Genomic DNA, 23,227 nt, shown 5'->3' on the forward strand with positions numbered 1-23,227 from the left:
CATGGAAGGCGCGCACTGTCATCCACTCTTCCTTATTTCCACACGCAGAAGGCAACAACCTCTTTTACTTCCAGATGTATTAGATGCACACCTCTCAGTTTCTTCGATAAAACACTTACAAAGTCTCCGGCTGCCTGAATGGCGCTTTCGGGGTTTGTTCTCAGGTTGCTGAGAGTTGCTTGGTGCTTGACGGGACCTCCAACACCGTCGCACGCGTTTTTCCCGTGTCTGGTTGCTGAGAATATCCATTGGGTATTGGGACAATCACTGTCTCCAAATTTTCATTTCCATATTTCATTGCACAAGTAGTGAAGGCACGGGTAGCACAAGTAGTCCGTCTCACTGACATTCACAGGTCTTTCGGATATTGGAAGTTGCTTCAAAACGGTGATGTGTAGATCAGTGACGCTGCGAAAATTTTGCTTTTTCGGAATGAGCTTCTTGTGCTTGGAAAGGTAATCTGCACAAAACAGTCGGTCAGAACTGTGACCATGAGACGCACGTGAGCAGCGTACGCTGAAGAGAAAAACGCCTCTCGCTCATCTGCAGGGGAAGTGAACACCCGAAAACCGACAGGGAGTGCTATGCCCCTCCACCCAAGGGCATTAGAACGCGTTCAGCTTAGCCACTGTGGCGCCAGCAAGTCTCCTCTGGAATCAGCCAGCACAGCGTGGCTGGTGCACGCTCTGCCAGCTTGATGAACATTGCTCCCAAGGTCTGCCTTAATGGACCTCCTGGAGAGGACCCGCTCCTATCATAGTGCTGGGCCGTGTCACAGTGTGGCCATTGTCAACCAAAAAGGATGTCGCACTGACCATTGAGCATAAAAGGCCTTGGTTCGGTGGCGGGTGAGCATGCATTATCCCCATGTGTGGGGACTAAGGACCAGTTTCTGCCGGTTTTCCCTGCCCAAGGACACGAAAACGAGGGTTGCACAGTAGCCCCGCTCTCATGGCAGAGCCCTCTCGTCACTACTGACGCCCTTGGTGATCTGTTGAGATCACCGAGATCCAATCCTTCCTGCACCCGGCCGTGGCGGTTGAATTTCGATGGAGTCGAAATTCCAGAGGCCCATGTGCTGTGCGATGTCAGTGCACGTCAAAGATAAACCCCAGGTGGTCCAAGTTTACGGAGCCCTCCACTACGGCGTCCCTCATGGCCTGAGTTGCTTTGGGACGACGTTAAGCCAAACCAAGCCATTCCTTCCTGCATTCTATACACATGGCTGGCAAGAAGTCAAATATACATAATTTGCCACTCAAGGGTCTCATTGAAGGGGGCGTAACTACTAGAGAAACAAAATTATGCAACATATTTTTATTGATTGTGAAATCTGACATAAAGGAGAATATGTGGACACAGTTTAAAACATATGAAAATGTTTTTTTTTGTTTTAAATTGCCGTTAGTTTTCATTGTTCTGTTTTCTTGAAGTTAGCTCCATCACATCTGTATAGAAAAGACATACAAACATGAACTTCAGTAGTTTGATAGATCTGTTTGCATAGATGATAATGCACAATTACTGCTACTCTGCTGCTAGCCATTTTTGATATAACGACCTGCAAACTAGATACAAAAACGTTCTTTGTGCGGATTTTGACAAATTTTATGAAAACATCTATAGCTTGCAGACCGCCAAAAATAACGGAGCACGAATAAAAACATCCATATATTTACTCAAACGATTTTCAGGTACTTTAATATATTTTATGTAATTCATAACCACAGTTGGCCAGAACAGCAAGCACTGAAGTGTGGAATTCGTCTTCTCAGTCGTTAATAAATTCGCATGATTTGAAAAAATTAGGGGGGCAGGGGGGGGGGGGGGGGATCTAATTGCGGATCGCTTCTTTGCAATGATTAGGCAACAATATATGAAAATTTCAAATAAATTGAAGAAGGTGACCAGCCACTCTTTGTTCGATCTTACGTGGAACCACCCTGTTGGCCATTTCCAGCACTGTGATAATTTCACTTCTTAGAGATCTGAACAGCTCCTTATCTAGTGCTCACAGAATTGGGTCCGCATTTGTCTTAAGCACGGAATGAACTTCTAGTGCGTAGGCTCTGTGTAAAAGCCAGTATGTTTCTCCTGGTATCCCCACTGGCGTTTCCGTGCTTTGCCCTCTTGCAGCACACCACCGCAGGGAAGCCACTGTGGCAGGTGGCTACCAGTACATTCCAGCTCATGCTCCCATATTCGGCCCGCTTGTATATATGCACATGTTGGTCGCATATACAACCATAATTTGTTGTTAGTGCATCTGTCTGGGGTGAACGTGGCTTTGCTGTTTTTTACTTGCCTGAATGCATGTGCTGTGGCTTACCGTGAATTTTTGTCCAGAAAATGTGCTCTGAGGGGGACCTGCGAGAAATGGGACTGCCCATGGGACCACGCAAGAAGCTGCTCGCCTACCTCCATGAGAAACAGGCAAGTGGTGTTGGCATGGATTAGGCTAGTACTGATGCTCTGCTGAGCTGATGGGAAGAGGGACACGTTTGTCCCTGTCTACAAGCAGCCATGTGGCACATATGTTTCGTTTGTTTATTTTTCTCTAGCTGTTGTCAATGCATATGATGGTGGATATCTAACAACGTCAGTAATTGCACATCACTAAAAAAATTGTTTCGTTTTCTGGCAGTCGGAATGTTTTGTGGTTGCATTTGCTGCCTTTCTAAGAGTAATAAAATATTTCGAGAAAACAGTGCATAGTAGGATGTGTGCTGCCACTTGTGATGTTGTGGCAGTTGTAATTCACCCCTGTGCACAAAATCTGCCACAATCCAGTCCACTTGGGTTCAGCCAGCTCAGGCAAAATCAGCGGTGCTCTTGAACATGTCTAGGTGAAGTTACGAGGTGATCGTGTCTGGCATCGTGACCTGCCTCATGATGTGATGTGCTCCTGCCTTAGTGTTTGTTGTTTTTAAAGCCGCGCTGTGGCAGGGATTCCTGTTCCAGGCATCACTGCAAAGATAATGATTAAATTGGAACATGCAAACAGAAGTTATTCCACCCAAAATAAAAATGCAGATCACTCTTCCAGTGACAACTGCAGCTGAAACTTGTTGCCAGGGCAGCCACGCATTCTGACAGTGGTGGCAGACACACCACCGCTGACCCACTGGGGCAGTCTTCGCCCCCTCTGGAGGAGATCAAAATATTAACGGGGCTAAGAGATTCTGTCTCAACTGTCGCCCGTCAACCGGCTGCCTGGTGCTGAGGGGCCGCTTTACGCTCCCCTGTGGCCTGAAAGCGAGCGTTGTGCAACATTTATTTGTGGAGGTCGGTTAGCCCGTGCGTGGTGCACGTGCGTCGGTCCTCCAAAGGAACTCAAGGGGTTGATGGGTTAAAACAAATATTTACTCGCATGCAGGAGAACACAAAAAACAGGTAAAAACGAACAGAGGAGTATCCGAAAAACTGTACAAAACACGAAACGCGACAAGTAGGAGACAGACAATACAAAAAACACACAAATCCAACTACAGAGAACAAGAAGGCGTACAGGGCATGAAAGGAAGTAATATACAAAAAAGTTAGAGCTAGAAAAAGGAGAAAGTCCGACGGACAATTCACATACGGGGGCCGCGCCGATGACTCTGGTTCGGGTGGTTGTGGATGCGACGATGGCTCGACGGCGGCGGGCCTTGCGAGATGGAACGCGTGCCTCGGCGCGGTAAATCAGCCCTCCACGCCTGCAGACACAGCACCCAACCTCTTCCGCTGCCTATTTCGTCCCGACTGTCCCAACCGCTCGCTGCAACCTGGACGGGCCGGCAGATAGCATACTTCTTCCCTCATAATCGGGGCAGAGGGGACGCATTAACCCGCGAAGTTCCCTCGAGAGAGCAGGAGGAACGCAAAAGGTCTTCCGTGGCAGGCGTCGCCGAGTCGGCTATGCCTGCACTCTCCACTTTTAAAAAAAACAGCGCACCCGTACCACCGCTCTAGAACTTTCCACTCCTCCGATGGCCGAGCCCCGAGAGAATTCCTGACGAGACACGTTCCACTGGTCTGTGACAGATTCCAAGCTGTCAAATCTTTTTCCCACCGCTCTGATTTAAACTCTCTGCTGACGAAATAGGAGAAAAGTGATGTAAAATGGCGGGGACTCCATGATTGCTTGTGGCTAGAGCTCCTCTTGCGCCTAGCAGCAGCTGAAGGGAAAACTACTGCAGGCCAGATGATGAAGGTCAGCCATTGTCACTTGATTTATGTTTGCGCCAATGCTGTGATGGATCCCTATTCCGACAGCAAATCAATGAACTGCACTTGAGTTCCACATGGCGTGCAGTGCTTTTGAGGTGGCAGTCCTGGCACCGGTGCTGCACTCTCACGACTGATGTGTAGAGACTGGGACACTTCTGTTTTAGTAGTCCTTGTAGGGCTGGTTATGCAGCCCAGCGTATTGGTTCGTTGACGAAGCGCAACGTGCACAGCTCTTTTTCCTCATCATGCTGTTGCGCGAACTTCGTCCACGGAGGACTTGGAGGCACATAATGAAACCAAAATGCATAGCCCTATTGCGCTGCCAGTCACACATTTTTTTTTGTCTTGATAAAAGTGCACTAGTGGTTTCAAAACAAAATATATATACCTCGCGTAATCTTCATACATGTTTGTCATCCTCAGAGATGTATGGTGTTTTTCTCCTATTTCGTCATCACACTTGCTCTTGCGAGAGTGGTCTGTGGTGGCAATACCCTCATTTTATACCTTACAAGAGCTGGTATTCTGTCGATACAAGCCACCATTAGTTTCTTCTTAGTGGCCCTTTAAGGGGGCTGCAAAACACTGCTTGGAGGAATGCCGGCTATACTTGAGGTGTATTCATTATGTCACACAGGTGCTGGCTCAAATAGAATTGCAGGAATCGATGCATAGGAACGGGAGTTATTCAAAGAAGGAATTTCAAAGTGCTGCCATCAACTCGATATTGGAGTGGCCCAATCAAAACAAGCTCTCTTCTTGTGCCAGTGTCGTTTCCGTGGTTACAACTGGCCCAGCTGGCCCAGCCACTGGTGACGTGGCGCCATCCCACGCCCGGTGATCCTCCTCAGGCTTGTGATGCGCACTGGCAGAGGAGAAACGAATGTCTCTTTTCTTTGTATCCTTCCTTCGGACCGAAACAAACGCTTGTAGAATGGCATGGTTCAATCAGGTCGATTGCGCCAAGCTGTTCTCAGATTTTATAGATGTGTACAGAGAGGTGCTGCAAAGTACTTTGATGCAGAACAATAGCCAGAGCCTCTGGTGGTGTTTTTTTTCTTTTGTTTTGCTTCCTTTGAAGTGTTCTTGCGTGAGGCAAACGGGTTGGTTTTGTTGATCTAATACAAAACCCCAAAACATGGCATAATATATATTCATTTATGAACACAGTTTGCAGCATATTCACTGTTTGTCCAATCATCAAGCTCCCGCCCAGTGATGTCACATTGACTGCTTAAAACCACCACTGTGTTGTGACACCATCAGCGCCATGAATTTGTTTTTTCGAGCTAACTAAAATATTAATAACCGGAATATGCACAGTACCACCAATGCTAATAACATCACTATAACTCATTCTATGCAACCAACTGGCAAAACAATGCACTGAGAATGTGTTTCGCGGCTCCTTTAAGGTTTGAGCGATCTCTTGGGGCTTTCAGACATCACATTGCCCATTCTATGCATACAAATAATGAAAACCACATGCTTGATTTGTGTTGCTGGGCCCCTTTAACTATTTAACCATCACATAATTCTCAAAAAACATACCAAATGTGCCAATTTTTTTAGTATTGGTAATTAAGGCCCCTAACTTTCTGCTGCGAAACATTTTAAATTCCGTGAAGTGCAAATAATGCTTCAAAACTCACCTTGCTTTACGAAGACCATGCCGCTTTATTTCCAAATGTGCGTACATGTTCAAAATAGGCCACAGGCCAAAAGCTAAAAAAAGTAGCTTGAAAAATACCTGTGGCCTTTGTGAAAGCCACATGGAAAAAGAATGTGCATCTTTATCGTGAAGACCTGTGAAAACCTTTTCCTCCTCAACCGCTCGCGGTAAAGCTGCGTACAGGAACGTTTGTCTCATGTCCCTGCGGGGAGGAACTATGACCTCGGGTGGTAGAGCTAAAAATGTCCGCCACAATGCAATCGTCGTTCTAAACAGCGTGTAGCTTGGCTGGCTGACTGAAATCGAGGTAAGCACGCATTCGTTTCAGAGCATTGGTGGAGCAGCAGTTAAAAAAAAAGTCACCGAGAACACAATTGCCGTTCTAAATTGTGTGTAGCTCAGCTGGCTGCCTGATAAGCGCAGCCATAGTCTTTCAATGTTTTTCTCGTCACGAAACTCCGGCCAAAGTTTCATATAGGGACAGCGTGCGTCGCTAGTGGTGCGACTGTTTTCCGGCCAATGGGCTCATAATCACTTGGTATTTGTGCCTTCTGGGGATCGGCATTCGGGCTTAGGATGGACGCTACTTTAATGGTTATCACCTGAAAGCTTGGCGCCAGCATTGAGACACTAAAAACCCTGTGCGATCGCGACTAGTAAACCTTGTTAGCGGCTGTTTTCTAGGAAACAATTAACGCGCTTACTTTCTCTCATTGCTTTTGACAAAAAAGCGATTTTTGTACATTGGTCCAGCCTTCGCATCAATTTTTACCACAACTTGCCTACAATTTTTACCGCAACTTGCCTACAACGTCATTCTGGAAGATCTAGTGTAGCGATCAGTAACACATCCAGATGTGTCTGGGTTGCAGCTGTCTCGGCCGAGTCCTCGCTTTCATCTAAGTGCATAATACTGCTTACAGCTGGCGTTTACCTTGTGAGAAATACTGCAAGCTCGCTAGTGCTGAAAACAAGACGTTATGGCGGCATTTTGAGAAGTGGAGTGCGGGCTACAAAAGTGATCACATGACGAATGCACCGGCCGTTTGGTGGCACTTTCGGAGGTGGCAAAGCCAGCTGCTGAAGGCTACATAAGCCACTTATTTGCACTTTGTCACGCTGTGACTACGGAGGCGAGTGCAAGGTGAGCTTCATTGCTCACGCGCTGGCCACCAAAATAAGAGAGCAGCCACGCAGTAAATGAGCAATGAAATAAAAAAGCGCTAGGGGTTTAACGTGGTTAAATCGAGCAGATATGCTAACGCATGTTTTTAGCCTTTTTGGCTCATGGTTTTGCTTTGTTGGGTCGTTGGCGCATCTGGCGACGATATTAGACAAAGTTAAAGGGTCAGTCTACTCACTGACATGAGTGTATAAATAATGACATATTCTGGTAGTTGGCACCCTATAACATCAATAACGAGGGGTCTGCGCCCGGTTTAGGCAGGAATTTATATTTTATTTCGGCATTAAAAGTCGTGTAAAAAAACGTGGTGGCGACTCCAAACGTTCATTTTGTTCAAGAAAGTGGTAGTCTTTTTTTGTAGAAGCATATGTGAATATGCTACGTACCATTTGTATGCCCCAATGTTAAACGCATTTTTTGTTCTAGTAAACTGTAGAAGGCATACCGCTCACTTTTTCTGTAAATCACATGAATATTTATAGTTACACGTACGCAAAATGCAGGCACATTCCCACTTTTAGTTCAGCGTATGCTAGCAGAGACTCAAAAATAAACTCAGCCTATAGTGGCGCCATCTGGTCGTCAGGACGGGAACCATTGCTGTAAACAAACAGACTCTCCACTTAAGCCTGGGAGCGGCAGAATCGTCACTGTAATTATTAAAATAAAGCAAATTTATCTCTTACATGTTTTCTTATAGGCGAGATGAGACGAAGCGAAAGACAGGCGCCCCAAAAGGCAGCAACAACGAGAATTCAGTCCGAAGCGAGAGGTCCGGCTTCAATGGGCGCCGCCATGTTTGTCGCCGCGCGGCGGAAATCTAGATGGTTGCCAGATGAGACTACCATCTCATACAGATGTGTTCCCACATTAATAAATTCTATTTTAAAATGTTCTACCGCACTCCTTGGCACCACAGCTGGCTAAATGGTAATTTGAGTAAAGAGCTATATTGGTTGCAGCAATGAAAATATGGAGGATAAAATCCAGTAGACTGACCCTTTAAGCTCTGATCAAGGTTAAGCTGGTCTGATGTGTTCGTTCCGAAGGTGGACACTGATGAAGATGGTAGTGTACAAAGCGGGCGCAGCGCGTGAGAGTGTGTTGCAGTTTAGTTTTTTCCTGTTTGGGTCTGCACGAAACCCTGGCCAATCTCCCACCGTGGGTATGTGCCATCGTTTTTGAGGCAACAACAACACGAGGCATGATCGGCTGCTGCTATAGCACAGTGCTCTCGCACAGTGGCCGCTGGGGGTGCGATGTGCACTTGCGGCAATATTTATTTTATTTCTGCACCCTCAAAGTCAGGGACGCCCCAGGATTCTTGGTTGGGTTTGACCCCGAGAAGCAGTGCTTCCACACCAAAAGCCATGAGCACATTGAAGAGTACAGCTGTCTTAAATGCAACATCGTCACAGGTTCATGCTCAGGTACGCTGGTAGGCCTTAGAATATCCGTGGGACGGCGGCGGGCCTGACTTGTTGCGTTGCGGCAACACTGCTTCTCCGTTGATCACGAACTCGTGAGGATGATTTAAATCCGTTGGGCAAAATGCCTCCCGCAGACACGGACATGCTTGGAGTCGAAGCTAAAGCCACTGCTTTCCTGTCGGGGTATCGCCCGCTTCCATGTTTTGTGCTGTTCGGCATTGCTCAGCAGACAGAACAGCGAGGCCTTTTCCTGCGTACCTCCGGAGCTGCAACCCGTCATGCAGTGTACTTATTTTGTGAACGAAGGCAAAGTGAAAAGAGAAAACAGCTGCTGCCGCACCGCCAGTAGACTCGCGGCCGTAGAGACGCTCACTTCCTCGCGTCGTTGCCCCCACAGGACCCTTGCGGAAGGAGTGGCCAACATATGCAGCTCTCCCATAGCGTGACGGAGAAGTTTCATGAATTGAGGGACTATGGCTGCAGCTGCCTTCTTTCAAGTTTCGGTTTCTTACATTTGAGCACTACGATGCTTCGTGCGCACATATTGAATGCACATCTTTCTCTGTTTTGGTGTCCACATTGGAAAAAATTTCCAGGTCATGAGCAGACCTTAGTATGTCCAGTATCGTTAAGTTAGACCTGTGTGGTATTTTAGCAGTTGCGTAAATGAGGGGCATCTCCCGTTGAGTGAAGTGTTGTTCCCCCTTGCAGGAGGCAGCCCGGGCACCCCAGCTGGGCCGGGGGCGCAGGGAGAGCGTGGTCAGCTACGCCCTGGGCGAGGAGGCCGGCACTGGCCAGCTGTCGGTGGGCTACCCCAGGTGGGCTTCGCTTTGGGGCGTTGAACCCCCCCAAGCACAGTTGATTGCAGTCTCTCAGGCTTCCCAACAGCGCATATGTGCTGCATGTGCTGTCAGGCCAGTGTCGAATACTCCCAACCACCGTGTGCCACGGAGCACCAGCTATGCATGTTGTGCTGCTGATAGCAGTTCTTGCCATGCCAGTGCAGAAGCCTCAAGGGTTGGGACAAAACGGTATGAAATTATTACCACAGCCTGAGCAACAGGGTGGGAAGGAAATGATCGCCTCCAGCTCTCTCGTTTTGGAAGCACTGTGATGTGGCATAAACGTAGTGTATAATAGCATCACTGTCCAACACTTTGCAAAGCAGCTATAGCGTTTGTTTTCACTTGATTGCCACACTAGCAGTAAGACAACAATATCGAGAATAAACTCATGTTAATGAGACATAGGTTTTAAAAAATGTACAGTTTTAGATGCTAAGAAGAACTGCAGATTGGGCTAGTTGGTGTAGATTCATAGTGATGGTTCAACAGCGCAAACACACACAGACCAAGAAGGAGACAAGACACACACAGCGCTGAACTTACAACTGATTTTTTATTAGGAAGAAGCATGTCATAATATACACACACGAAAACAACACACATGAAAAAACAGCGCACATGCGCAAAGTCAGCAATCTCATAGTACTAAAAAGGTAAAAACCGCTTTACAAGCACGTGTGTATCCACAGATCCACTACCCACTGTGTAGCATTTTCATTTCCCTTACAGATAATGTTACAGATGGCGCACTCACGCACCCTTTATCCTTCCTGTTAATGTGAAAGGCTTCAGCAATTTCTCTAGTGCGCTGGTCAGAATGACGAAACAACACATCAGTATCACCAAAAAACGGCGTGCATTTGCATGCGAAACAATGCTTTGCTAAGTTTGTTTCCTTGTTTTTTAAAGAATTAGCGTGCTCCATGAGCCGCACGTTAATACAGCGGCCAGTCTGGCCGATGTAGGTTAAGCCGCAGGACAAGGGGATCTGATAAACTATGCCAGTCTTACAGGGAACATATCTTGTCACATGATTGATGTTGCAAGCATCTCTGCTTGTAAAGCGGTTTTTACCTTTTTAGTACTATGAGATTGCTGACATTGCGCATGTGCGCTGTTTTTTTTTCATGTGTGTTGTTTTCGTGTGTGTATATTATGACATGCTTCTTCCTAATAAAAAATCAGTTGTAAGTTCAGCGCTGTGTGTGTCTTGTCTCCTTCTTGGTCTGTGTGTGTTTGCGCTGTTGAACCATCACTATTAGATGCTAACTTTTCAAACTACTGCACTGCAGGTAATGTCGACGCAATATATGCTTTGTAGCCTTTGTCAGAAGAGGGCCAATACGGCCTGGCTGGTACATTTTTGCAGACGAGACAAGAGAAGGACAAACACCAGCGCTGTTTCTTGTCTCGTCTTCCATTGCGCTGTTTTATCCAGCCTTTGTCATTGGGCATAAAAAAAGTGGCAACTGCACTGAGTGGTTGATGTTCGGTTTCTTCCCAGTTAGACAATGCTAGGTCTCGCTCTTTTTTGTTGTGCACTCGGGGACTTGCGGAAATGACCCTCTTGGTGGCTTTCACCACACGGAACAGAGAGGGTGGCACGCCCCCTTCAACAGAAGCGCCAACACACAGCTTCCAAAGCCCCCGGACACAGCACAAACAGGCGCCCATGGGCACTGATCCCAGAGTGCTAAAGTTGTGGGATCAAATTCAGCCTCATTTCGACGCAAGCGAAATGCAAAAGCATTCTCGCAGTGTGCACGTTAAGAACTTTGGATGTTCCAATTCCTTTCGCTACAGCATCCCTCACAGTCCACGTGTGGTTTCGGGATATTACACCTCACATATATTTATACCACTCTTCCTTACTAAAAGAATAAACACAGAACAAGAAACAAACAAAACGAGAACACTATATTTTGAAATTATCATAGGATACAACTTTAAAAAACAGCAGTTGTTAACACTTCGCCATGGTCTGCGGCGTCCTGTATTATTCTGCTGGCCAACCACCACAAGTACGCGAATTCAGATTTTTGATGTTTGACTATATTAAACAAGCCAGATATCAAAATTCTAGAGCTTAAAATTTTTTTCCTGTCATTGCCTTCATTTTTTAGCCAACTAGAAAATTTTTCACTTCGGACTAGTTTTTTGTCGTGGAGAAATTCTGTGCGGCAGTCCTGAATGTGGGTGGAGCTTCGCTGTAGACTTGAGGGTTGTGTCCGACTATGGTCCTCTGTGGCCAAAAGTATTGCTGCAGGCAGACACTGTGAGGTTTCTTGCTTCACTAAATTTACCTTTAGAGGTTATCATTCACAGAATTGTGCACAGGACATCTGCATGTCGTAGTGCGTAGGAACATGCCATGGCACAGTACATTATGATTTTACGGAAAATTAATTTTATTTGCGAAAAATGTTTGAAATTTTATAAAGAAAAAAACCCACACCACTGTTGGTAGTACCTTGCGACGGCACGAGAAAGGAATACAGTGAAATTAGCTCTAGTAGCTGGAACATTATACATGGAAACATTATTAATTAAGGCCGCGATTTGGGTGAGTTGGTTCTGATTCATTGTTAAACAGCGCGGGAAGACTTTTGCAGTGCTTGTGCTGATTTATTGAGGAAGGCACAAGGCCGCTGCTGGGGGAAATAGGGAAAGAACATTGTGCTGTGGCGATCATCCGGCCGCTCCCGTGAGCATGACGGTGCTGGAGGCACTGCAGTGCAAGCACAGTGCCATGGTGATGTCGGGCTATGTGCCGAATCAGCATAAACCTTATTGATGAAGATCGTGTAAGGCGGGGGCACTTGCACAAAAAGAGTGTCCGGCGGAGTGCGTTCCTTGACGCATGCACAGATCAGGTGGAAATAATTTGGTGTGCAGAGTATCGTGTGACCTGTCTTCACACGTTGTGTAACAGTTGTTAATTCGGCCAAACTAAGTGATTGCTACTCATCAACTCCCGTCCAACGCCCATCTCAGGAGCTTGTTTATTTGGATGCTCAGGTGCTGGCATCGATCGATACGGACACGCTCTCCCGCTACAAACTGATTGCCCAAATATTCTGCCCCAGGCTGAACTGCATGCTACAATGCTTCCGCTGACCCTCTGACGTGCGCAGCTGCGTTTTGATGATCTATAGGCCCCTGGCGATAGAGAGTCTGGCCGGGTAGTTTCGTTTTCAAAGCTTCTCCACCATGCCTTAGCGGCTATCGGCTGCGCTTATTAGTCAGCCAGCCAAGCTGCACGCCGTTTAGAACGATTGTGGCGGACATTTTTAGAGCAAAAGCTCAACCACCCGAGGTCACAGTTCCTCCCCGCAGGGGATGATGGTGAGCCGAGCACCCGCGCTTAGCCGTGCATGGCATCGCCGTGTCCGGGGAAAAGGGGATCCTGGTGGTTGAGCCAATGGCAGAGGCAACACACCACTTTGGCCCCAGCTTCCTCTAGGTGGACGGCCTGACCCGACCGGGGGAAACCTTTCCCTGTCCTCTCTCCCTGGTGGTGTGTGGCCAGGACTTAGTGCCTGTCCCTAGTTGGGCTCCATGGTGGGCGGCTGGCACCGTGGCTCCAATCTATTTCATGGCTCATTTCTTACTTTCCACCGATCGTCCTCCAAAAAGAGGGCGCACCGAAGTGACTGCTCAGTTCTTTGGCAGCAAGACAACTACCATGTAGTGCTCAGCGAAGACCCTGAAAAAACTGCTAGACGTGTCTCACCCTGTCTCGTTTCAAGAACCCTAACTGACGTCATAGGGCAAGGTTACAAAATCAAAAAGCTAGCAATTGGAGATCTGCTTTTGGAAATTCTGTATAAGCACCAGCATCAAAAACTGTCAGGTACGACATCATTTTGAGAAATTTCATTAACAATCAGCCCACACCAATCACTCAACACTGTTCATGGAGTGATCTCAGATGATCAAATCAAATCAAATCTTTATTTCCATCGGGGCTACAGATGGAGGGCTACGGAAAAAAAGCTGCCACTTGGCAACTTGACGAGTCCGCAGCCCCAAATATAAGGCAGCGTGTAGACAGCACCAGATAATGAAAAAACAATAAACATATCAAGACACTTCATCAGTGCAGAACAAAGGAAAAAAGTCCTGAGCTAGGTAAAACAAACATCAGAATAGATAAAATCAGGTTAGTCAATCGGCAAACATGTCTCTAAGTTTAAGAGTGGAACAACTAAATAAATCAAAATTCAGTGACTGATAGTAGTTTAACAGAGATGGCAAAGAATAACACAATCGCTCCATACCAGAATTCAAGCGTGGTACAGCAACCTTCCAGTTTTCTCCATGTCTAGTCTGATAACATTTAGCATTTCCTTCTAAATGTGCCAAGGCATCCAGGCTGTGAATATTTTTTTTCACTTCATATTTAAACCGAGCACTCAAACGGTAACGGTATAGCTTGTGGGCTGTGATAACATGAGCACTGTGAAAAAATTCTGCAGTAGTTGCATTGTAGCCAGCATTGTACACGTGACGTAGATACCGTTTTTGCATATGGAATATTTTTTGTGTGTTAGAGAATGTAGTTGTGCCCCACACAAGCTGGCAGTAGTTGACGTGTGAACAGAAAAGAGAATTATAGACCAATATTTTTGTTTTAGTAGAAAGCATATATCGGAGACGACCAACTACACCGGTTATTCGAGCAAGTTTCACTAATACAAAATTCACATGAGATTCCCAGGACATATTGGCAGTGAATATCACACCAAGACATTTGAAATGGTCAACAATGTCAACAGGATGAGAGTTTAAAACAATATCAGCATGAGGAGGAACAGGTTTATTTTTCGGCCGGAAGACAACTGCTTTTGTTTTATTTTCGTTAATCTTGACCTTCGTTAATGACCTTAAATACCTAAGCGAGTCTGAACTACTAGAAGGAGTGAAAGACCAAAATGTTACTAATGTCTACAGGATAAAGATAAGATGCGACAGCATGGAAACACCTAAAAAACACGCTTGTTTTCGCCTTTGCCTCTAGTATACTTCCAGATTCTGTGAAGGTAGGTTACGTAAAGGTAAAACTCAGACAATATATACCCAATCCATCCTGATGCTTCAAGTGCCAAATGTGCTTCTCACGACCATCCCCCTGAAAAGTGTGAGGCTGAACCCAACTGCTCAAAGTCAAAGGAAACATCAGCACTCGTTGGTGCAGGAGCCCTCCTTAGGTGGACAGAGAAGCCCTGAATCAGGGCACCCGAAGGGCACATTGCAGGGGACACAACCTGAGTGACATACTAGCCGCACAAAAGCATTCTCAAACACTATCAGGTCTTCCGCCGCGACCGAGAGCAGGCGAGCCGGCTTTCCGGTGGCATTGCCATGGTAGTTAAAAATGGAGTCGCAGCTCGCGAACACAAGCTTAAAACTAGATTGGAAGCCGCAGCGGCCATCCTGCACGCATTTAAAACGATTACAGTGTGCTGTGTATGTCACGACTCACATGTTAAAATAACCATCTATGACTTAGAAGATCTTTTAGACCAACTACCAGGACCGGTCTTGATGGTCGGAGATTTTAGCGCACACTCCATCTTTGAAAGTCCCCATTGTATTCGATCGCTGCCGAACATTAAAAAATGTTTGAATAATTGGATCTTGAATGTATTAAAAAATTCTTGAATATCAATTTATCAAATATGAATATGGATATGAATGTGAATCCAGTACCTAAAAAAATACAACGGAGAGTCTATTGAACAAAAAATATAGAAATTTATGCAGCAGATTTTGTTTCACAGGATGTTTATAGTCCATTTTGGCTTGAAATTTTGGAGGGTTGAGCAAAGAAACGAACAAAAAATAACAGGCCGAAATTTCCGGAGCCCTTCACTATGGCATCCCTCATAGCCTTTTGGGACGTCAGACCCCCATAATTAATTCAGTACAGAGCATGGAAAGCAGTGGCACCAGTGCGAGCGCTCCAGACCTTTTAATAAATCGTCAGCTGAAAGGCATGGAAGAAAGTGTGTTTGTTGCTGCAGAATCAGCTTCCACCCCAGCTGCTTCTTCGCCCTGGGATCTCCCATTGCCATGTTTCTTGTGGTGCGGGGCAACGAGGCCCTGGGCGAGGACTTCAGGCTGCCCACCTGCCCGGCTTTCTTCAACATCTTCCACCCGGTAAAGGTCACTTCTCTCTCTCTCTGTTTCACGGGGGAGGCTGCAGGTGCTCTCTTCTTCTTCTCTTTCATGCGTCCTCCCCCTCCTCCGGACCGGGTGCAGTTTGACCCCGTGGTAAGTGGCCCTTTCTCGCCGCCGGTGCCACCGCCGTCACAGCTCGCTCTCTCTCTCTCAGGCCTACCGCATGGAGAGCCTCATTGATCCCCACTTTGCGGCCCCTCCCGTCTTGATTCCACACCACAAGGGCCGCAAGCGAATGCACCTGGGTGAGTGGCTGTCTGGCGAATCCAGCGCCTTGGTTGTGGGCACGGTTCAACTAGCATATCTTATATATAGCACAGTGGGAAAATTTCAACTTTGCAACTTTCTTAAATAGGCGACAAAATGTTTGTATTACATAATGGCTTTAGAAGAACTTTTTTTGTTGGGCTACATGGTGCATGTTGTAAGAAAAGAACTGTAGCACAACCAAGACATGCACAAGAGAGGACCACACAGGACTAGTGCTAAATATAGGCTAACTAGTGGCTAACATTGGCTAGCCAGTTGATTGTGCATACTGCAGTGCAGTAGCAACATGGACGACACAAGAAAAGGACGCAGATTTGTTGCCTTGGCGTGGCTTGTACAGCCACCAGGTTTCCCTGGGAAAGGGAAGCGCCTCACACATCCCCGCAGGGGGTCATGTGACACCACCACCAGGGGTATCCCGAGCACCGTCTGCAGGGGGATGGTGGTTGAGCCAATGCAGGCCGTTTTCTCTGTCTTTCCTATCTTTTTCTCACAACTGTACTGCCTCCTTCTAGGTTCTTCCTTTTGTTCCTGGCAGCTAGGGTGTCTGGTGAACTACCCTGAGTGACACCATATAGCAGTGGTGTACAGCTCGCGTGGGCAGGACTTCCTTTCAAGTTCCTGTCCCGTCCCCTCGTTGGGCTCCGTGGCGGGCGGCTGAACAGTCATCATCATCATCATCAGCCTGACTACGCCCACTGCAGGCCAAAGGCCTCTCCCATGTCTCTGCTGTGCACCCTGTCCTTTGCCAGTTGCGGCCACCATATCCCTGCAAACTTCTTGATCTCATCTGCCCACCTAACTTTCTGCTGCCCCCTGCTACATTTGCCTTCTCTTGGAATCCATTCGGTTACCCTTAAGAACCACTGGTTATCTTGCCTTTGCATTACATGCCCTGCCCAAGCTCTTGATTTCGACTAGGCTGTCATTAACCTGCGTTTGTTCCCTCACCCACTTCCGACCTATCATTCTTCTCTTGTCCTTCATCTGCATTGTCCTTAAATTAACCTGAACCCTCTTTGTTATCTGCCCCCCATAGATGAATACCGGTAAGATACAGCCGTTGTAGACTTTTGTCTAGAGGGATATTGGCAAACTGCCATTCATGATCTGAGAGAACCTGCCATATGCGTTCCACCTCATTCTTATTCTTCTAGTTATTTCCCTCTCATGATCCAGATCAGCGGTCACTACCTGCCCTAAGTAGACATATTCTCTTACTACTTCCAGCACCTCACTACCAATTGCGAACTGCTGTTCCCTTGCTAGACTATTGAACATTACTTTGGTTTTTTGCATGTTAATTTTTAACCCCACCGTTCTGCTCTGCCTGCCTAGCTCATTGATCATGCTTTGCAGTTCATGTCCTGAGTGACTTAGCAAGGCAGTGTCATCAGCGAATCACAAATTACTTGGGTATTCTCCATTAATTCTTATCCCCAGCTGTTCCCATTTCAGGCCTCAGAATACCTCCTGCAAAGAGGCGGTGAATAGCATTAGCAAGATCGTGTCTCCCTGCCTGACACTTCTCCTTATTGGAATCTTATTGCTGACTTTATGGAGGACTATGGTAGCTGTGCAGTTGTTATAAATACCTTTCAATATTTTCACATAACACTATTCTGCACCCTGATTCCGCAATGCCTGCATGACAGCTGAGGTTTCCACTGAGTAAAATGCTTTCTTGTGATCAGTGAACGCTATATATAGGGGCTGGTTATATTCTGCGCATTTCTCTTACCACCTGATTGATAGCATAAATGTGATCTATTGTCGAATATCCTTTACGAAAGCCTGCTTGATCATTTGGTTGATTGAAGTCTAGGGTTGTCCTGACTCTATTAGCGATTACCTTAGTAAATACCTTGTAGGCAACTGACAGTAGCTAATCAGTCTGTAATTCTTCAAGTCCTTGACATCTCCTTTCTTGTGAATTAAGATAATGTCAGCACTATTCCAAGCTCCTGGTACGCTTAAGGTCACAAGGCATTGCGTATACAGGGTGGCTAGTTTTTCTAGCACAGTCTCTCCTGCGTCGTTCAACAAATCTGCTGTTATCTGATCCTCACCAGCTGCTTTCCCTTTTTGCATTGCACCTAAGGCTTTCTTTACTTCATCCTTCGTTACTGGCGGAATGTCCATTGCTGTGCTCGACTGCCTCCTTCAGTAACGTTCTGATTACATTCGCTACTCTATAGATTTGTGTAAAACTCTTCAGCTACTTTAGCTATCTTATCAATATTGCTAATGAAACTGCCCTCTTTGTCTCTTAGCGCATACATCTGGTTTTTACCTATACCTTGCTTTCTTTTCACTGCTTTTAGGCTACCTCGGTTGTTTAGAGCATGCTCAATTTTCTCCGTGTTAAACTTCCTTATGTCGGCTACCTTGCGCAAGTTTATTACCTTCGACAACTCTGCTAGTTCTATCCTGTCTGTGGAGTTGGACGTCCTCATGCTTTGGAGTTTCTTAATCAGATCTTTTAGTCTCCTGAGATAGGTTTCCGGTGTCCTGTCGAACCATCCTACCACCTACTTCTGCGGCGCGCTCTGTAACGATAGCTGTGAGATTATCATTCATTGTTTCAACACTACGGTCGTCTTCTTCAGTTAAAGTGGAAAACCTGTTCTGCAGCGACATTCTGAATTCCTCTACCTTCCCTCTTAATGCTAACTCGTTAATAGCCTTCCGCTTCACTAGTTTCTTCCGTTCCCTCTTCAAATCTAAGCTAACACGAGACCTTACCATTCTGTGGTCGCTACAACGGACCTTACCGAGGACCTCCACATCCTCTACGATGCCAGGGTGTGCACACAGTATGAAGTCTATTTCATTTTTAGTCTCACCATTGGGGCTCTTCCACGTCCACTTCCTGTTTGCTCGTTTGCGGAAGAAGGTATTCATGATCCGTAAATTATTTCTATCTGCGAACTCTACTAATAACTCTCCCCTGCCATTCCTAGAACCTATGCCATAGTCACCTACTGCCTGGTCTCCAGCCTGCTTCTTGCCTGCCTTCGCATTGAAGTCGCCCATCAGAACAGTGTACTGTGATTTTACTTTGGTCATTGCCGATTCCACATCCTCATAGAAGCTTTCAACTATCTGGTCATCATGGCTTGGTGCAGGCGCGTAGGCCTGCACCACCTTCAGCTTGTACCTCTTATTAAGCCTAATTACGATAGCTGCCACCCTCTCGTTAACACTATAAAACTCCTCTATGTTGCCAGCTAAATCCTGATTGATGAGTAACCCCACACCTAATCTGTCTGCTAATCCACGACAACACAGTACTTGCCCGCCCTTTAGTACTGTATACGCCTCATCTGTCCTCCTAACCTCACTAAGCCCTATGACATCCCATTTAATACCGGCTAATTCCTCCAATAGCAGTGCTAAGCTAGCCTCACTTGATAAGGTTCTAGCGTTAAACGTTGCCTGCTTCAGTTTCCAATGGCGGCCTGTCCAGAGCCAGAGACTCTTAGCACCCTTCGCTGCGTCGCAGATCAGACCGCCGCCTTGGTGAGTTGCTCCGCAGCTGCTGGGGGCCGAGGGTTAATTGGTTTGTTCATAGAAGGTTGCGGCCAACTACTACACCAGGGTGTCCAAATCCTGTTCTGGTGAGGTGCGTTGCCGGTTCTGGTCACGGAAATCAGGCCGTACTCTGGGCCTGGTTATGCAATTCCATCAACACGTGGAGTTTTTTTTTTTTTAATCCGGAGGAGAATTGCGTGGCACCGGGATTCGAACCCTGGATCTCTTGCACGCGGGGCGGATGCTCTACCTCTACGTCATCGCTTATTTCCCTGGCTGAACAGTACACATATTTATGGCTCCATCTCGTGCACAAAATGATCGCCCTCACAAAAGAGGGTGGACTGAGGTGACTTTTCAATACTTCCAGAAATTGAAAGAAACTTTCCCAAAATTGCATGTTCTGCACAGCGAATAGACTGCCCGAACAATATCGTCATTCTTGGTAGGAAAAAGTTTGACCGATGCTTTTGGCACGGGCTGCAAGCTAAAAAAAATGCCTGGGGGTGACTTCTTACTAGAACTGAAAGGTCTTGCCCAGTATTCCAGACTGTTCAGCATAGTGTTGTTTGGGGAAACCCATCTCAGTCACTGCGCACCGATCCTCAAAGGGTATGCGTTATGTAGAGTGTAGGCCACCGAGCGTTAATGCCACGTACCAGACCTCAAAAGCGAGCTGATAATTTACAATACATTTTTAAGAACTCCCGCGTCCGTGTCTCGCGGCGACCAGCGGTGCCGAGCTTTCGCCCGAATCCATGCGCATTGCGTCATGTGGCACTCTTTACGTCAGCAGTGGAATGCCATCATTGGTTCGCCACGCCAGTTTTAAAAAGGCGAGAGCAAAAGTGTGACATATTCGTCGCAGTGAAGAGGAAAGTTCATGGCAAAGCTGTATATCATCCATAAACAGTTCATCCAAATAAATGTGGGAGCAAGTTCATAAACTCCCTGCAGGGGCGGCTGATTCATGCAGATGTTGGGACACCACGGGGTTAACCCGAGCATCCCCGCAGGGGGATGATGGTGAGCAGTGCGTCACCCGGGGAAAGGGGATCCTGGTGGTTGAGCCAATGCCGAGCGTTGGGACCTTTAAAGGGTCAGTCTACTGAATTTTATCGGCCATATTCTCTTTGCTGCAATCGATAGCTCTTTACCCAAATTACAGTTTAGCCAGGTGTGGTGCCAGGAAGTGCAGTAGAACATTTTAAAATAGAATTTATTGATGTGGGAACACACCTGTATGAGATGGTAGACTTATCTGGCAACCATGAAAATACAAACGTCATAGCAATTTATGAAGTGCAATTTTCAAGTGCTGAGATGATTAAAAGCTATTGGCACTGAAAGGACATTGGTTATTTATGTGGAAGGTATTCTTCCAAACCTTGGTCAACAGCCGAAGGGATGACGAGAGTAGCGACGATCCTGATGATTTCCGCTGCGCGGCGACAAACATGGTGGTGCCCTTCGAAGCCGGACCTCTCGCTTCGGACAGAATTCCCGTTGTTGCTGCCTTTTTCAGTGCGTTCACTGGCCATGAATGGGGCACCGGTCTTTCGCTTCGTCTCACCTCACCTATAAGAAAACGTATAAGTGATAAATTTGCTTTATTTTTTAGATTAGAGTGACGATTCTGCCGCTTCTAGTTAACAGGAGAGTCGTTTGTTTACAGTAATGGTTCCTGTCCTGACAACCAGATGTTGCCACTATAGGCTGAGTTTATTTTTGCGTTTCTGCTAGCATACTAAAAGTAGGAATGCGCGTGCGTTTAGCGCTTGTATAACTATAAATACTCGTGATTTACAGAAAAAGCGAGCAGTACGCCTTCTACAGTTTACTGGAAGAAAACGTACGTTTCTGTGACATTGGGGCATGCTAACGGTATGTAGTACATTCACTTATGCTTCTACAAAAAAAAAGTCTACCACCTGCTGCAACAAAAAGAAGGTTTGGAGCCGCCACCGTGCATTTTTATGCGACTTTTAACGCCAAATTAAAATATAAATTCCTGCCTAAACCGGGAGCAGTTCCCTCGTTATTGACGTTGTAGGGTGCCAACTACCAGAATATGCCATTATTTATACACTCATCTCCGTGAGTAGACTGACCCTTTAAGGCCCCTCAGCGGAGGCAACACACCACTTTGGCCCCAGTTTCCTGTAGGTGGACGGCACCTCCGGCTCTTTTCACAGGCGGCCTGGTGTGGCCAACCACCCTGAGTTGCCCCATATTTGGTTACAGCTGTGGGCGGGACTTGCTCGCCCCCTTGTTGGGCTCTTTCCAAACGTGTCTCAAGAGATGCAGAGGATTTTTTCCAAAAAAGAAAAGTCACTTTTCCTAAATACCACGTCATCCATAGTGAAGTACAGGATAAGCAAGCAAGAATCCTATCACCCTTCCTAGTATCAAAGTGTTTGGCAGAAGCCTTGGGCATTGGCTACAACGTATCAAAAATGGCCAGTGGTGACTTACTGCTCGAACTGAGTGTCAGCGTCCAGTACTCTAAACTCCCAAACCTCGTGTCCATAGGGGAGATTCCTGTCTCCGTTACATCACATCGATCTCTAAACACTGTCTGAGGCGTAATATCCAAAAATTATTTTGTCCACATCACTGAAAAGGAGATGCTCGAAGGTCTGAGTGACCAAGACGTCATAGACATTCACCGAATCAAGATTCGGAAGGATAATAAGGCAACAGACACAAAACTCATGATCCTCACATTCAGCACCAGCACACTGCCCGACACCATCCAAGTGGGATATCTGAAAGTTAATGTAAGATCATACATACCCACAACACTCGGCGATGTTTCAATTGTCAAAGGTTCGGCCATGGCTCACAAAGTTGCCACGGTCGCAAAACTTGTGCGAAATGCGCCTAAGAAGGATCACCCTTCTGATGAATGTGACGCAGGCTCGCGCTGTGCAAACTGTGAAGGAGACCATGCAGCATACTCTAGGGCGTGTCCGTCCTGGAAGAAAGAAAAAGAGATAATCACCATAAAGACTAAGGAAAACATTTCATTTACTATTTCTTTCTTTATTTCAGCTTCAGACGAAACACAGAGCCTGATGCAGGGACAGAAGCTAAAGGCTAATGGTGCCTGACGAGGCCTCTGACCCTACACAGCCCACAGTGGTACAGATACAATATGAACCTTAGAAACAAAAGAACAAAGTGTGTGCCTCCCAGCTGTAATCACAAAAGATTAAAAAAACGAACACAAACACATTGCATATACTGTTGCACATACAAACAACATAATGGGACAAATTTCACCAACTCATTCTCCTTCATGACAAAACCCAACTTGTGGTGCACCACACCAGGCTCTGGGGCCTGTCCTCCCCAGGTGGAGTAGCCAACGCTGTTCCAGCAACTCCAAAGCAGACCCTGGTCTCTGCACGGTCGTCCAGCGCCTCTGCAGAGGACACGACCCAGGGCAGCCCCGTGCCGTCCACGTCGGCAGAGCTCCCTGGATCGGTCAAAAAAAAGACAGGCCCCGAGGACTTCTAAACAGCTACAGTGACATAAAAGACATACTAGGAGCACATGCTCCTGTTGCCTTATGTCTACAAGAAAAATAATTTAGGTTCCCAAAAAAATAACTTAAGAATTCTACTGTTTTCCACCGCGATCGAGAGCAGGCGAGCGGGCTAGCAGACTGTCTGGAGGCGTAGCCATCATAGTGAAAAACGGTGTCCCGGCTCTAGAGCTTAAGCTAAAAACAAGACTCGGAGCTGTCGCAGCCACTCTGGTTGCACATAAAACCATTACAGTGGGCTCTCTATATACCGTATTTACTCGCATAATAGGCGCACCCCTAGTTCGGGCGCGAAAAATCAGATTTTTTTTATTTCCGCGCATAAAAGGCACACCCCGAACTTGG

At 46.6% G+C, this 23,227-nt stretch overlaps 1 protein-coding gene across 3 annotated transcripts in view; it reads left to right on the top strand.

Moving 5' to 3' along the window:
- Positions 1–23,227, top strand: part of PAPLA1 (Phosphatidic Acid Phospholipase A1) — a 106,363-nt gene that overhangs the window by 39,354 nt on the left and 43,782 nt on the right. For 2 of the 3 annotated variants that reach the window (XM_089578090.1, XM_089578087.1), the window contains exons 4-7: positions 2,347–2,433; positions 9,212–9,318; positions 15,372–15,621; positions 15,683–15,773. In XM_089578090.1, coding sequence (XP_089434216.1) covers positions 2,347–2,433; positions 9,212–9,318; positions 15,372–15,621; positions 15,683–15,773 — 535 coding nt within the window. The remainder of the gene's footprint in view (positions 1–2,346; positions 2,434–9,211; positions 9,319–15,371; positions 15,622–15,682; positions 15,774–23,227) is intronic. The other variant, XM_089578089.1, reaches the window with a different exon arrangement.

The sequence above is a fragment of the Amblyomma mixtum genome, chromosome 3 (genome assembly GCF_055824585.1).
Source record: "Amblyomma mixtum isolate Tamu chromosome 3, ASM5582458v1, whole genome shotgun sequence".
Taxonomy (NCBI): domain Eukaryota; kingdom Metazoa; phylum Arthropoda; class Arachnida; order Ixodida; family Ixodidae; genus Amblyomma; species Amblyomma mixtum.